At 41.3% G+C, this 14,868-nt stretch overlaps 1 protein-coding gene across 2 annotated transcripts in view; it reads right to left on the minus strand.

Moving 5' to 3' along the window:
• RAPGEF6 (Rap guanine nucleotide exchange factor 6) overlaps positions 1-14,868 on the minus strand; it is a 181,626-nt gene that overhangs the window by 91,515 nt on the left and 75,243 nt on the right. For both annotated transcript variants that reach the window (XM_008142669.3, XM_028149018.2), the window contains exon 7: positions 14,270-14,401. In XM_008142669.3, coding sequence (XP_008140891.2) covers positions 14,270-14,401 — 132 coding nt within the window. The remainder of the gene's footprint in view (positions 1-14,269; positions 14,402-14,868) is intronic.

Genomic DNA, 14,868 nt, shown 5'->3' on the forward strand with positions numbered 1-14,868 from the left:
TCAGCCAGCCCTATGGTGGTCTTGGATGGTGTCTGCTCTGCTCTCTTGTCGTAGTCTCAAAGTTGTTGTGGTAGGCAACAATCAGGCTTCCGCCCTATGCCTCCATCTTGGTCCTCCTTTGTATAGTTAAGTCTTGATTGTTGTTGGTGTCACTGGGGGGGGGTCTCTTTGTCTATAAAGGAAGAGTTGCTGTGCAGGAGACACGTTTATGGGCCGGGTCTTGTTGCAGCAAAGCTTTGGCGCTCACTGAATATTCCCGTTGAATGTGTCCCTTATGCACGTGGTTGAAATCTGGTGTCATCTCCATTTTTCTCTTTTTAGTTCCTGGAGTTATATGATCAATTTGCATGATTTGCTTGTCTTTCATTGTCAACATCAGCAGTTTACTTCTCACTCACAGGTCCATCACAGGCTGGCTGCACTGCTTCTCATTATCTTCACTTTGGACTCTAAGTTGACCGAGCAGATTTCATCTGTAATATTGCTGATTTGTTTCTTCTTTTTAGCTCTCCCGAGTTTTCCATCCCTTGGAGTCTCCGATGTATATGTTGAATCATGGCCTATATTTTCAATAGCATTCCCGAGAAGGCACACTTTGAGCTCCCGTATCGCCATCATGTGCTCGGGACCGGTCCGGGCAGGGGCTCAGCATCCTCCGGGGCCCCGGCCGCGCCGCGCCCACGCCGAGCCAGCGTCCTCCAGTCTCCGCCTTTCCCTCGCGGCGCCCGAAGATATCTTTTAGAAAATAAAATTGTCCTGAAGTGGATTCGCTGGCAAAATTTCTAAATATTGCACTCTCTTGATACGTATTAATAAAAAAAGCATGAATACTGAAGCAGTTACAGAAAAAATGAGTTGAACATAATCTTCAAATATTTAAGTCCCATTTCCTATCAAACACTTACTGTTTACTCTGCACAGAAGAGGATCTTCCTTCTTTCAGGGAATTGCTGTTCTCTTCCAACTTAACCCAGAGATTACAGTGGGGAACAGTGCCCAGTCCCTGGCTATGTAAGCTAAGACAGAAAGACCTCTTGTCTGGATTTTTGTAATTGGAACTGGAGGGCAGTGTGTCCTTTTTTCTCTGGTTCCTGAATCAGAAGAATGTGATGCAGAGCAGCATGGGAGAAAATGTAACTAAAAGGCAGAGAAAGAGACAGGGGAATTGGAAATACACTGAACAAGAGAGGCAGACATAGGAAGACACAGAGCAACAAAGCAATAGAAATAGAGCATGCAGGATAGGGCATGGCACAAAGAGCATCTGACAGAAAGTACCACAGGAGAGAGGGAGGAAGAGCAAGCAAGCTACCAGGCACCAAAGGACAAGAGAGAGATGGGCAGACACACCTGGCAAGCATCCAGGTTCCCTGAGGCTGGAACTGTCTCTGCTTTCTCTGTGGGTCAATAAATTACCCTTTTTGGCTATTGGTAATTCAAAGTTAAAACTGATAACCGCAACTGAATTTGTTTTCTAAGATTCTGTTTTATAGTTCCTTTGGATTTCTGCGCAGCTTTAAGAAACAACTAGTTTAAACCAGATTAAATATTCAACTTGAGATCTATAGATTAGACAAGCTGTTAAGGATAATATAAGAGCAATCCTACCTTATGACTAGTATGCTCTCCTGGGTTATTTTCTGGCTATGGACCTTTAAGGTTTTAGTGGAGTACATCCCATCTAATAAAAGGGTAATATGCAAATTAGCCATCACTCTGTCACAAAGATGGCAGCGCCCAGTCCTCTCAGCCCTGCTGGAGTCCCCCAGTCCCGGGGGAGTGGCTGCTGAGAGTGGGCAGCGTGAGTGGCCTGGTGGAATGCTTGCTTCGTTGCCGTGGAGACAAGGCAAGCGTTTCGCACCTGGCCGTGGATAGGCCTTTAGGCAGTGGGAGTTGCCGGGCCCCGCAGAGAACTACTGGCGCATGGATTCGTGTGCAGGGTTACTAGTTTCTGAATAATATACCTTCAGAACCACAAACTTGCTAGCAGATTACAATCCCTTTTCAAAGACAGTAGTTTTAAACATCTGTACATGCTAAAATGATTTTTTCACAAGTTTATTTACATACACTGATTTTAATACAAGAAAGTAGTATTAACCCTACCATACCTGAGGCCCTGAACCTAACTGTCCCTATACCTGGGCTCCTGAGCATTAACCCTTTGCACTCGCTTGCTTTTTTTTCAATTCCTTTATTCTACTTGGGATTTAATTTTTTAAATACCCCAGATTTTACAAAGCACGGCAGTAGAATAAAAAACCGGAGTTTCTTTTCATACAAACTTATTTATTTGAATTTTTTTATATTTCAAATTATTGATACATTCAAAGAGTATAAAAAGAGCTGCTACCAATGCTAACCGTGTCGAGTCACACTCGACACCCGAGTGCAAGAGGTTAAAGAGAAAAAATCAACATGATATAGAAAAATGTTAGTTACATGCAAACAAGTGGTTAGAATAAGATGGAACTTGGTGACATTGTAGAAAATAGGTCTACCTTTCATCTAGCGCCAATATTCCACCTTTGTGTGCCAATCCACCCAGCAGGATGAGCCTTGTTTCACACAGAGGTACTTCTTGCAAAGTGAGCACCAGATGTTGCTCTTCACCTTCTTGCATGGATTGTCTTTGTAAGACACTCCAGGATTGTGCTTGTTGTACCTGGAGTGCTTTTCCATGCACATAACACAGATATGATTAGACGATGTCCCAGGGGGAATCTCTGGAAAATGATTGCCTGGGGTCATCCGTTGAAGGCAGGGTTCCTTTTGTGGGTGGCGGTGGGCTGCTGCCCTGTATCCACCAATAAGTTGCAGGCACAGTTTCTGAATATATCTGGTGAAATAAACTGGCTTTTTTGAAGCCGCTTGATGCTTTGAAGCATACAAGATATAAGAATTATAACTGGCCCACATAAAAAAATTTATGAAAAGCCGCCGGGGCCAGCGGTAATGATGACGAGACCGGTGAAGGCGGGTCATCTGGTCATTTTTGTCACAGCCACCCATATATTTAGTATAGTCCTTCACCAGCTGTGGCATCTGTATTTCTTGAACACTGCCATCTTTATTTCTTCTCTTTGTTACTACATTTTGGGCTGGATCATGGTAGTTTGAAATAAATGTGATGGGCTTTCTATCCTGCCAAACTAAACATGTTACACTTTCTTGACATAGATAGCGACTGTTACCCCTAGCAAGTTTTTTTACACTTTTCAGCGACTTAGGAAACTGCTTCCTGTTTTGCTGCAGGGTTCCCACAATTCCTGTGTGTAATTCTGACAGTGCATATTTAGCAAGGGTTACGGAGTTGTAGAACCGGTCCATGACAAGCACATGAGATTTATTTTCCATTGCACATGAGGTCAGGAGACGAACGACTGTATTTCCTACTGCGCCCAAGTCTTTTATAGGCATTGGTGCAGCACCAGTGTAGATTTCTGCATTCAAATTGTAGCCAGTCTCACCTTCACAGAAATTCTAACTCCTCTGAGTCTGAATCAACTAAAGTATCGATCACCTGTTGGACTGTGATAAGCCTAGACCTACTTCGCTTTCCTGTTGAAGTGCTTGGTTCATCAGCAGCTCGTTTCTTTGTGAATTTTCAGAATTTTTCACGTCAAACCACACAAAGTCAATTCAAACACATGGGGGCAGACATTTGCAATGGCTAACCATGAGGTCTGACCACGATTGGTTGATTATTTTTAGTTTGTGATGCATTTTTTTCACGTACTAGGCAAAGTACCGAAAATTAGGTACAGCAGTATAGCGGCAGATTTGGAAATTACCGAAAAATTGGTACAGCGATCTGGTAGGGTTAAAAAACAAAGCAGTATTTTGCACACAAGTTCATTTAATTTTTCAGAATATAGAAGAAGCTCATCCCAAGAATAGCCTTTTTCCACTTTATCAATTCTCAAGGACAATCTACCTTATAAATTTGAGTTCTTAAACCACCCTTGTCTTCATCAGGTTTTCATACCTTGACCCAGATTATTTCAACTTTTAGGTTATATCTGATAAAAAGATGGATGGCTCATAACAAAAAAGCAAGATGCAGTTCAATTATATGGACAATAGGGAAGGGGTATTGTCATCTGCCTGAGGAGTGAAGACATTTAAGAAAATAGCTCCTTAGAGAGAATGGAAGTCATGGGTAGGAATGGGGAGAAGACTACTAAAGAACTCTTTTAGGAAACTTTAAGGCCATGTGCAAATAAAAGAATTTAATCTATCCTTACAATTGTCTTCTCCTGCCTGTCTTTTTTTCAAAGTAGGATACAAAAGGATGAATAAAATTAGTTATGAGAACATATCAAACTGCTAAAATGTTAAGTGTATACAAGAGAAATATGGTGCCAAAATAAGAATTATGAATAAGAATAAGAAAAAGTGGCCAAAAACATACTAGGAAATTAAAAGTTTTGGTAATTTAAAAATAAGTAAAATAAAGTGAGCTACATAGATGGAGTCCAAAGTCTAATTCCTTGACTAAAACAAAGGCAAGCCATGTCTTTAGGTAAAGTTAGATATGATGACCACCACCAGGACTGGAAGTCACTGAATGATGCTTCTGAGGATGCAATTCCTTAGCAGAAAATTTAATCCTATAGTAACTCGATAAGAATTTTTAAAATGTATCCTCAATGTCCAATATATAACAAAAACTTATTAGGTAGGTGAAGAACCAGAGATGTGTTCTGTACCAGGAGAAAAATCTATCAATATAAAGAGGTCCAGGAATGACAGAGATGATGGAATTAGAAGATATGATCTATAGATATTTATTATCAAGAAGTTGAAAGATTTAAAAGAAAATACAAACATAATTAGGGAGAAAATGGGAGATCTCAATAATAGAAACCCAAACTTTAAGAAGAGTGAACTTGAAGAAGGACAATAAAAAATACCCAAACTAAAGCAAAGAGAGGGCAAAAGCCAAAAATAAAATTCAACAGGGCCTCAGAGATATCAAAAGCTGTTATAAAAAAGGTAGGTACAAAGATATGTCATATTCATGAAGGTAGGGTACACAAAAGATCAGAGTCCTGGCCTTTCAACCACTTTATCCTAGCCCTTAGAATAGCAGACCATCAAGAAGATTTTACTAAATGAATTAAGTCCAAATAAAAAAAGTATATCGGTGGAAGGGCTGATAAGACAAATATTAAACTTCTTGTGTTTTTCCTTTCGCAGTATGAGTGTCTCTATGTATATGTGTAAATATAATTTGGTGAGGCAGACAGTCTGAGGTGATTTTCTGATGACTTGGCCTTCCCCAAATAAACCACCAGAGGATTTCCTTTTCCTGTTTGCATCCAGATAAACATGAAGCTACAATAAGGGGAACTACAGGTTAGAATGAAAAGTTACACAAATTTACAAAAATCACATTTTCAAATTTAGAGCAAGTATTAGGCCAAAACCTTAGGTCTTCAGTGCTTCTATATTCTGCATTCCTTTTTTCAGTATTCCTCTCAACCTTTATCATGGACCACTTAGCCGTTATGTTTCTTCTGTGTCTTTCTGGTCAGGGTGAGAATCCTGTGAAATCAATTCTTCAAATCGTGCGGTCCAGGCTGGCCCATTCCATAATCTCTACAACAGGGCAGGCAGGCAAAGTAAAGCCTCCGATGCCCCAGATAATCACACTTTAGTCTTGGAAACAATACTGGTTTCTACCTATAAGTGTAATTCAACTGAAAAAATTTCTAGGTTACTTCCTAAGTGCCAAAATTGTGCTTAACTCAGCATGGGATATACAAATAAGAAAAAACTCTACTCCCACAAATGTACTATGATAAAAAAAGTCAAGTGTACACATAACATATCTACACTAAACAAGAGAAGAGAAAGAGGCATGATACAGAAAAACTGCTGAGGTTCCAAGACATGTGAGACAATGTGAAATGTCATGCAGGTGGAGCTGCTGGCACAGCAGCATTACCACACACTGAACTGGGAAAAGGCACATGGTCAGGGAGTAGCCATTATGTTAGTCATGGACCAGATCTACAATGTGCAAGTGGAGAATACTAGAATATAAAACCAAATTTGCAAATTGTGGTTAGGAGAAAAAGGCTTGGATATAAATTTGAAATGAAGTGAAGAGTGTAAATTAGGTGAAGCATTGAAGCTTTTTATATAAAGTTGTAACTGGTTTTTTTGCAATTTATTTCAAGTAAAAATTTTAAAAAAGAAAACAAAGATAACAGATATTGACTAGGGCACAGATAATATTCTTAAAAATATTAAAGTGGAAGAAAACATGTAGTAGACAAAGCTAGGTGTCAAAAGAACATCCCAGTGGAAATGTGACACCAGGGACCTCAAGAGACTGGGCAGTACAGCTCTGAATTAAGAAATCAAGGTGTAAGATAATAACTAAAGCATCAGGATTTTTAGGAACAAGTTTACGTCCTACATAGAAGCTAAAAAATATAGGTGGGGATTAAATGTACCCCTCATTTTATCTAAAATTAGATAAAAGTACAGTCATGTGTCACTAAAAGACAGGGATATGCTCTGAGGAGTTAGGTGATTTTGTTCTTATGTGGTCACAGAGTACACTTTTATAGACCCAATACACAGTGGGTCTATATGGTATAGCCTATTGCTCCTAGGTTTCAAGCCTGTACAGCATGTCACAGTACTGAATACTGTAGGCAATGATAAGATGATGCTAAATATTTGTATATCCAAACACATCTAAAAATAGAAAAGGTACAATAGTAATCTTACCTAATAATAGAGAAACATGTAAATTGATCGTACCTTTGCTACACCCATAGCCAATCAGAGTGAGTATGCAAATAAACCCAAAAAAGATGACGGTTAATTTGCATACACAGGCACCCAGTGCTTGTTTCCCAGGAACATCCTGGCACCCAGGTCACTGTGAAGTAAGGCCACATGGGTCCAGAGCAGCCTGGGAAGGGCCTGAGCCAGGGGGCTCCTGGGCAGGGCCAAGCCTGTAATCAGAACGAGGGGGCAGGAGCAAAGCCTGCAATCAATCGCAGGGAGCTGGGGGTCCGCTCCAGCGATCCATCGCAGGGAGCTGGGGGTCCGCTCCTGTGATCCATCACAGGGAGCTGGGGGTCCGCTCCTGTGATCCATCGCAGGGAGCTGGGGGTCCGCTCCTGTGATCCATCGCAGGGAGCGGAGCCTGCGATGGATTGCAGGGAGCTGGGGGTCCGCTCCTGCCCAAGGCCGAAAGCCTCTGTCAGAGGCTTTAGGCCTGAGCAGGGCCCAGCCCTCGATTAGTGTGAACTATAGAGGAAACACCTTTTCTGACAGCACATTGGCTAAGCTTCCTATATGCCACTGGTAATACTCTTAGTAACTTGGGTAATAAGAATCCAAAAAGGTGATCTAGGGTTTTTCCACCACACTTCTGGAGAAAAAAACGAAAGTCCGCTGCTGGAGGGCTAAGAAATGTCATATCCTGCCCTAGCCGGTTTGGCTCAGTGGATAATGTCTCGGCCTGCCGACAGCAGGGTCTGGGTTCGATTCTGATCAAGGGCATGTACCTAGGTTGCAGGCTCCTTCCTGGCTGGGGCCCAGGTCAGGGCTTATGCAGGAGGCAACCAATCAAAGTGTTCCTCTCACTTTGATGTTTCTCTCTGTCTTTCCCTTTCTCTTCTTCCACATTCTCTAAAAGTCAATGGAAACATATCCTCAGGTGAGGATAAAAAAAAAAAAAAAAGAAAGAAAGAAATGTCATATCCTATGAAAGACACATCTTGAAAATGCCTAAAGAAAATTGTCATTTTTTTCTTGGTGAAGGGACTGGAGTCCATGTTGATGAAAACACCTTGGTGGCTGTGGTGACTGGCAGTGGCTGCAGCAGCGGGGTGATGGGGCTGGTGCCATCCCCTGATCAGCCCGGCTGCCTCCCACAAAGGGAGGCCAGACTGTGGCTTAGGCCCGCTCCCCGTTAGTAGGATGTCCTCAGCCATTAGTAGGACATCCCCTGAGGGCTCCCAGTATGTGAGAGGGGGCAGGTTGGGCTGAGGGGACCCCCCACCCCCAGTGCACGAATTTCGTGCACTGGGCCCCTAGTACAGTATAAAAGAAAGTGTATGTGTATGTGCATATACTCGGTGGGGGGGTGGAGGGTTCGGAGTAAGGCTATGGGAGAAAGCATCATTGTAGGAAAAGTAGTCATCAGGAGGAGTGAGAGAAGAAGGAAGGCAGGGAGGGAGGGAAGGAAGAGAGGAGAGGGAGAGCAGAGACAGAGATCTAGGAGATAAAACTGGAGAGGAGAAATAATAGAAGTTTTTGGGAGGAGGAAGGGGGGATGAGGGGAGAGGCAGAAATTGGACTGGGAGTAAAGATAAAGAGAAATGGAGGGAAGAGAAGTAAGTTTGTGTGCAGGAGTGTGTGTGCATGTGCCCATGTGCAGGGGTGGGCTCCAGGGCTCCCCTGTTCCTCAGCTCTCTCCTCTAGCTCCCTTGCCAACTTTGGTTGGGCACAGGGCAGGTGGAGAGCATGCTGAGCCTCCTCCTTAATTTAAACCACCCAGAGCTAGCACTAAATTCAACATCTTAGCTGGGTCTAGCTTTTTCTTTTTAAAATATATTTATTGATTTTTCACAGAGAGGAAGGGAGAGGGATAGAGAGCTAGAAACATCGATGAGAGAGAGAGACATCTACCAGCTGCCTCCTGCACACCCCCCACCAGGGAATGTGCCCGCAACCAATGTACATGCCCTTGACCGGAATCGAACCTGGGACCTTCCAGTCCGCAGACTGACGCTCTATCCACTGAGCCAAACCGGTTTCGGCTGGGTCTAGCTTTTTCTTTGAACATCACAAACTTTTTGCTTATAATCTATTAAAATCTTATGGGACCACCATTGTTAATCAACATGCTGTTATGTGGCACATAAGTTAATGAAGAGACAAGTGCTGTAAGTTCAAGATTTCACAGTCTCAGCTCTTGGACAAGATTGAAATAAATAGGAAAAGGAACCAAGAGAGAAGCACTCCTATTTCTCAAGTATTGAGAATACATAAAATGTTACCCAAGAATATTCTAACATCTAAATGCATACCTTTAGCTAAATTTTAAGCTAATTTGATTAAAAACACATTCACACTGAAACCATTGCTTGCCTTTTATTCCAGACTGTGGTAAATGCTTTATTCGGAAGTTTCTTTGAGAACTAGAGGCTTTTATTTTTAAAGCAGAAGACATGAAAACCTCTAAAGAAGGAAATGCATAGGAGCACAGCCACACATTTGGCCATATACAATGGTGTAAACCAGTGGTCGGCAAACTGCGGCTCGCGAGCCACGTGCGGCTCTTCGGCCCCTTGAGTGTGGCTCTTCCAAAAAATACCACGTGCGGGCGCGCACATACAGTGCGATTGAAACTTCATGGCCCATGCGCAAAAGTCGGTTTTCGGCTCTCAAAAGAAATTTCAATCGTACTGTTGATATTTGGCTCTGTTGACTAATGAGTTTGCCGACCACTGGTGCAAACCATTTTCTTGTTAGGAATTGCTGTTAGAATGACTATCTCTCTTTTTACCACAACTCTCCAAATTAAAAATACTTGCATTACTTTGTAAGACATGACTGGGTTAGGTGTCCACTTTTTAAAATCTCCCAAGTGCTGAGAAATTCAGATAACCAGACAAACAACTTTAACTGTTGCTAGCCAAGGTATATACAATGGGAATGTACACCTGTACTAAAGGGTATATTCACAGCTTTAATAAGTACCACAAAGGAGGCCTAAGGTCAAGAAAAGACTAAGGGTAGAGCATTGACATGAAGCCCTCTTTTCTTCCCTTTTGGTCCCGAGGATCTGATTGCATATATACACTTTAGTTGATGTTATTTTGCTTATCCATATTTTAAAATTGTAATCTAGATAGTTTGCATTTTAGGGGATATATTTTATTGATCTACTAGAGGCCCAGTGCACTACATATGTGCACTGGTAGGGTACCTAGCTGACGTGGGCCGGCCTGGTACTCGCTCCCTTCCCCTGGCTGCCTGCTGCTGGCCAGGGCCTCCCTCCCTTCCCCCCGCTGGCCCCGCCCCCTGGTCGGACTCCCAGTCGAGGGGACAATTTCCATACTATGCTTTTATTATATAGGACTAGAGGCCCGGTGCACAACATTCATGCACTCGGGGAGGTGGGTGTCCCTCAGCCCGGCCTGTGCCCTTTAGCAGTCTGGGAGCCCTCAGGGGATGTCCGACTGTGGCTTGGGAGCAGGCCACAACCACTGTGCTCGCCAGCCATCAGCCCGGCTTGTGGCTGAGCGGTGCTCCCCCTGTGGGAGCGCACTGACCACCCAGGGGCAGCTCCTGTGTTGAGCGTCTGCCCCCCTGGTGGTCAGTGTGTGTCATAGTGACTGGTCGTTCCGCTGTTTGGTCGATTTGCATATTACCCTATTATTATATAGGATTATTTTTGCTCTTAAACCTTTTATCCTCTACTAATTATTCCTTTAATCTTTTCCCACAATTTTATTCAACTTTTATTTTTAATTATACACCATATTTACCTCCTTTTTAAAATTTGTTAAATAAATAATAATGTTCATTGAGAAAAAACATAATAAAAGCTTAAGAAACACAATAAAAGTACCCACAAACCAACCACCAGTAGAAAAACATTACCATTTGGTCCTCTTGAATTCAGATTTGCATTCAATGTATACAAATACAAATATACACTGAGTGGCCAGATTATTATGATCTCTGAATATATAATGATCTGGCCACAGTGCATGAATTCGTGCATGGGTGCATGAATTCATGCAAGGGTGGGGTCCGGCCAGCCTGGCCAGGGGGAGGGGACATGGGAGGTTGGCCGGCCTGCCTGCTGGTCAAATTCCTGGTTGAGGGGACAATTTGCATAGTAGCCTTTTATTATATAGGATATACAATGAGTGGCCAGATTACTATGCCTTCAGAGATCATAATAATCTGGCTACTCAGTGTATATATGCATGCACATACAGGGTGTCCCCAAAAAATGTATACAAACTTCAACAGCTGATAGCTTAATTCTGGAAATGAAATGTATTTTAATAAACACTGCCTTTATAATTATTCAAAATGTGTGTATACATTATTTGGGATACCCTATATATTTATTTAAAGATTCTGATTTATTTTCCTTTTGCTTTTATCTCTGTAGTTTTGCTTGTTTTAATCTTTATACTGTTTCGTTCCTTTGCCTATTGTTCTAAACTTAACTAAAGTCCCAGTTTGAAAATTTTTACCTGTTTTGGCTACTCTTAAATATATTATCTTACATTTTTGCATATTTGACTCTGGTATTATGATAATTTTCCACTTTAAATTTCTGAATTTATGTTTTGGTTCTAGAATTTCATTTTAAAAATCCTTTTATCTGTCTACTCTCCCTAAATTCATTAAAGCTTACTTTTATTTCATTGGTTACTTTGCAAATTTCACTGTGTCATCACTTAACTATATGATTTCACTTAGATGACCTTCTGGAAAATACAAAACTGTAAGGGTAGAAAGCAGATTGGACATTGCCAGGAGCTGGGGATCAGGAGAAGGGACTATCTACAGAAGGGCATAAAGTACTTGTTGAGGTGATGGAAATGTTCTATGTCTTTATGTAGGCTACACTAAAGAAGATGAATTTTATTGTATGTAAACTAGAGGCCTGGTGCACGAAAATTCATGCAAGAGTAGGCAGGCCTTCTTTCCCGTGGCTGCCAGCAGCAGCTTCCCTCTGGCACCTGGGACCTGGGCTGCCGGCACCGGCTTCGCTCTGGCACTGTGACCCGGGCTGGCTTACCTCCAGCTGCCTGCAGGCACCCAGGACCCGGGCTGGCTTCCCTCGGGCCGCCCGCAGGCACCCGGGACCAGGGCTGGCTTCCTGCTGGCCCCGGCTTCATCAGGAAGGACATCCAGAAGACGTCCAGTCTAATTAGCATATTACCCTTTTATTATTATAGATTACATCTCAATTAACACGAAACACATGTACATAAATACACAACAATTCGTGTTGCAGCATACAGAATTGATATGATTTGGTGCTGAATATGATGATCAAGGAAGGAGAGCCAATGCTAACTTCCAGGTTTCTGGGGTATAAAATGGAGTCTTCTTCACTTTCTAATGGAGGCACTCCTTTGACATGCAGGACAATGGCAAGGGTACCTGTCCATAGTTTATCCAAAATGAAACTTTTTTCTACTTTCTCATTTTCTTTCTTTCTATCATCTATCTATCTATCTATCTATCTATCTATCTATCTATCTATCTATCTATCTATCTTTTATTGTTGAGAGTATTACAGATGTCCCCCCTCCCCCCGTTTTTCCCTACTGCCCCCCACCATCCAGTTCCCGCCCTGCCAGGCCTTCACCTCCCTACAAAATGAAACCCTTAAAAGCAGAGTGAGGTGAGAGTGCTACTGAAGAAGGAAAACATATGAAAGGCTAGAGCAGGCACTTACAAGGCCTGCCTCAGGTGTGCAATCCAGTAGGTGAACATCCTATAGATGCTAATATACGTGCAATGCTTCAAAATATCCTCCAGGATCTTGCCAAAGATACAGAACCCTACTGTGTGTAGCCCATCTTTTAGTTCATAATAAAGCATTGGCCTTCTCAAGTGACCTTGAATGTCAATCTGTATGCTATCCTCTTATCTCTTTTCTCACATTCATCTAGGGCTCTGTTCCTTGCTCCGAAAAGGTGGTCACATCTGGTTTAGAAAGGATATACTAGTGATACTAGGTTATCTATTGTCTGTCAACACCATATATTAGTTGTATAGACTCTTCTAGCAAGGTCCAGATATTCTCACTTACCCTGGGAGAAATCTACACCTATATCCCTAAACTTCATTAATCCAGGGTCAATCTTCCTTGGGATTCTTCTCTAGAAAAAACAGAGTCCAGAGAAGAAACTACTCTACTTTGATGGTGAGGTGTGCAACAACTGTTATTTCTTCCATAAGATACTTTTGGTGAGGGGCAGAATGCATGGAGTCCAACAACTAAACAAACACATAATAAGGCCCCAAGAGCCATTAACTTTAAACATTTTTTTCCTTTTCTGTCTACTATAAAATGGTGAACAGGGAGAATTGCTTGCTCTATTATAAAATGTCAAAAAGGAAGATTTTGTTGGCCAGAGCAATGACTTTTGTGGACAAAGCAAACATGGAGGCTTTTTCCAACCTGCTTCTGCCTACAAACTTCCCTTAACATAGAGATGGTGATATTCCTAAAACATCTGAATCTGGGTAACTCAGTAGAATCAGAGTCTAAAATGTTTTCCTCAGACAATAATGATTCTATTTCCACAGAGTGGTACTATATGGTAGCCACAATCCACATGTAGCTGTTGGGTACCTGAAATGTGGCTAGTCTAAATTGACATTACCGCTGTAAGTTTATAATAAATTCTGGCTATTGAAAACAGTATAAAAAATTTAAGTAACGCATTCATAGTTTTTAAATACTAGTTAAATGTTAAAGTGATAATATTTGGATATATTGTGCTAAATAAAATATATTATTAAAATTAATTTTACCTGTTTCCTTTTATTTTTTTAATGTGGCTACTAGAAAATTTAATAAAGCCTTTAAAATCCAAAAGCAACTCTAATTTTCTTCATGATCTTACTTATAGAAGATTTACATAGTAATAATAAAAATCAGCCTTATTATAAGTTTAATTGTTTTAATAACTATTTTTTGTTGTCGTTAATCCTCACAGGAGGATATTTTTTCCACTGATTTTTTAAAGAGAGAGTGGAAGGGAGGGGAACTGGGGGCGGGGGGGAGAAAGAGAGAGAAACATTGATGTGAGAGAGACATATCAATTGGTTGCTTCCCTCACGTACCCTGACCAGGACCAGGGATTGAACCTGCAACCCAGGTAGGTATGTGCCCTTGACCAGGAACTGAACCTGTGACCCTTTGGTGTGTGGGCCAACACTTAACCATTGAGCCACACCAACCAGGCCTCAATAACTAATTTTTACCAAGACAAACATATGGTTTCATCTGGATAAAAGAACACTATGTCCATACACTGCTGGATCATATTTAATCACCCTCAAAAAATGGATCACCTCTTTAATTAGACTTCCAACTCTGAAACGGTAAATAAAGCATATTTTCCCCAAAACCTTATGCCTGAATTTCAAACCTTACTTAAAAGACATGTGACCAGCTAAAGCACAAGCACGGGATACTTGGTAGAATAAAAAATCCATATACATCACACACAAACCACTAAAGTATTACCTGATAGATATCAGATAAACTGCTGCTCCCAGAGTCACTAGCGATGCTACAACCAGAATGACTGGAAGACACATGAGTCACCTGTGGATGAGGGTTGTCTGTGATATGCATCTTCGTAAGATCAGCTGGAAGCTGAAGAAGAAAAATAATTTAAGATATTCTAAATATCAAACCACTTTTATAAGAGAGTTTTTGACACAATGCAACTTCTGCAACAAACTTTTGCTTGATGTACATTACTGTACAACTGCACTTCTACGCAAATTTTCCATTTTTAGGAAATCACTCAGGAAATGATAACCAAATTAATACTCTGACACTATTAGGCAAGCCTACAGTGGAAACCCACTGAACAGTTTTCAAAAAAGATTACTATTCGTAATGGTATTTCAGAGGAAAAACTTTCCCTCACCACAAATATCAGCTGTTTCCACCATAAAGGGAGGGAATAGTATTATATACACATATGGGCACACACACCAATACAAAAGGATTGCTAATAGCAGAATAAAACAGTAATATCTTGAATTAAATTATAATATCCCATGATCACAGTGCAAATAAGGTGGAAATAAGTGAAAAAAGACAACTAGAAAATT

This window comes from Eptesicus fuscus, chromosome 6 (assembly GCF_027574615.1).
Source record: "Eptesicus fuscus isolate TK198812 chromosome 6, DD_ASM_mEF_20220401, whole genome shotgun sequence".
NCBI lineage: Eukaryota > Metazoa > Chordata > Mammalia > Chiroptera > Vespertilionidae > Eptesicus > Eptesicus fuscus.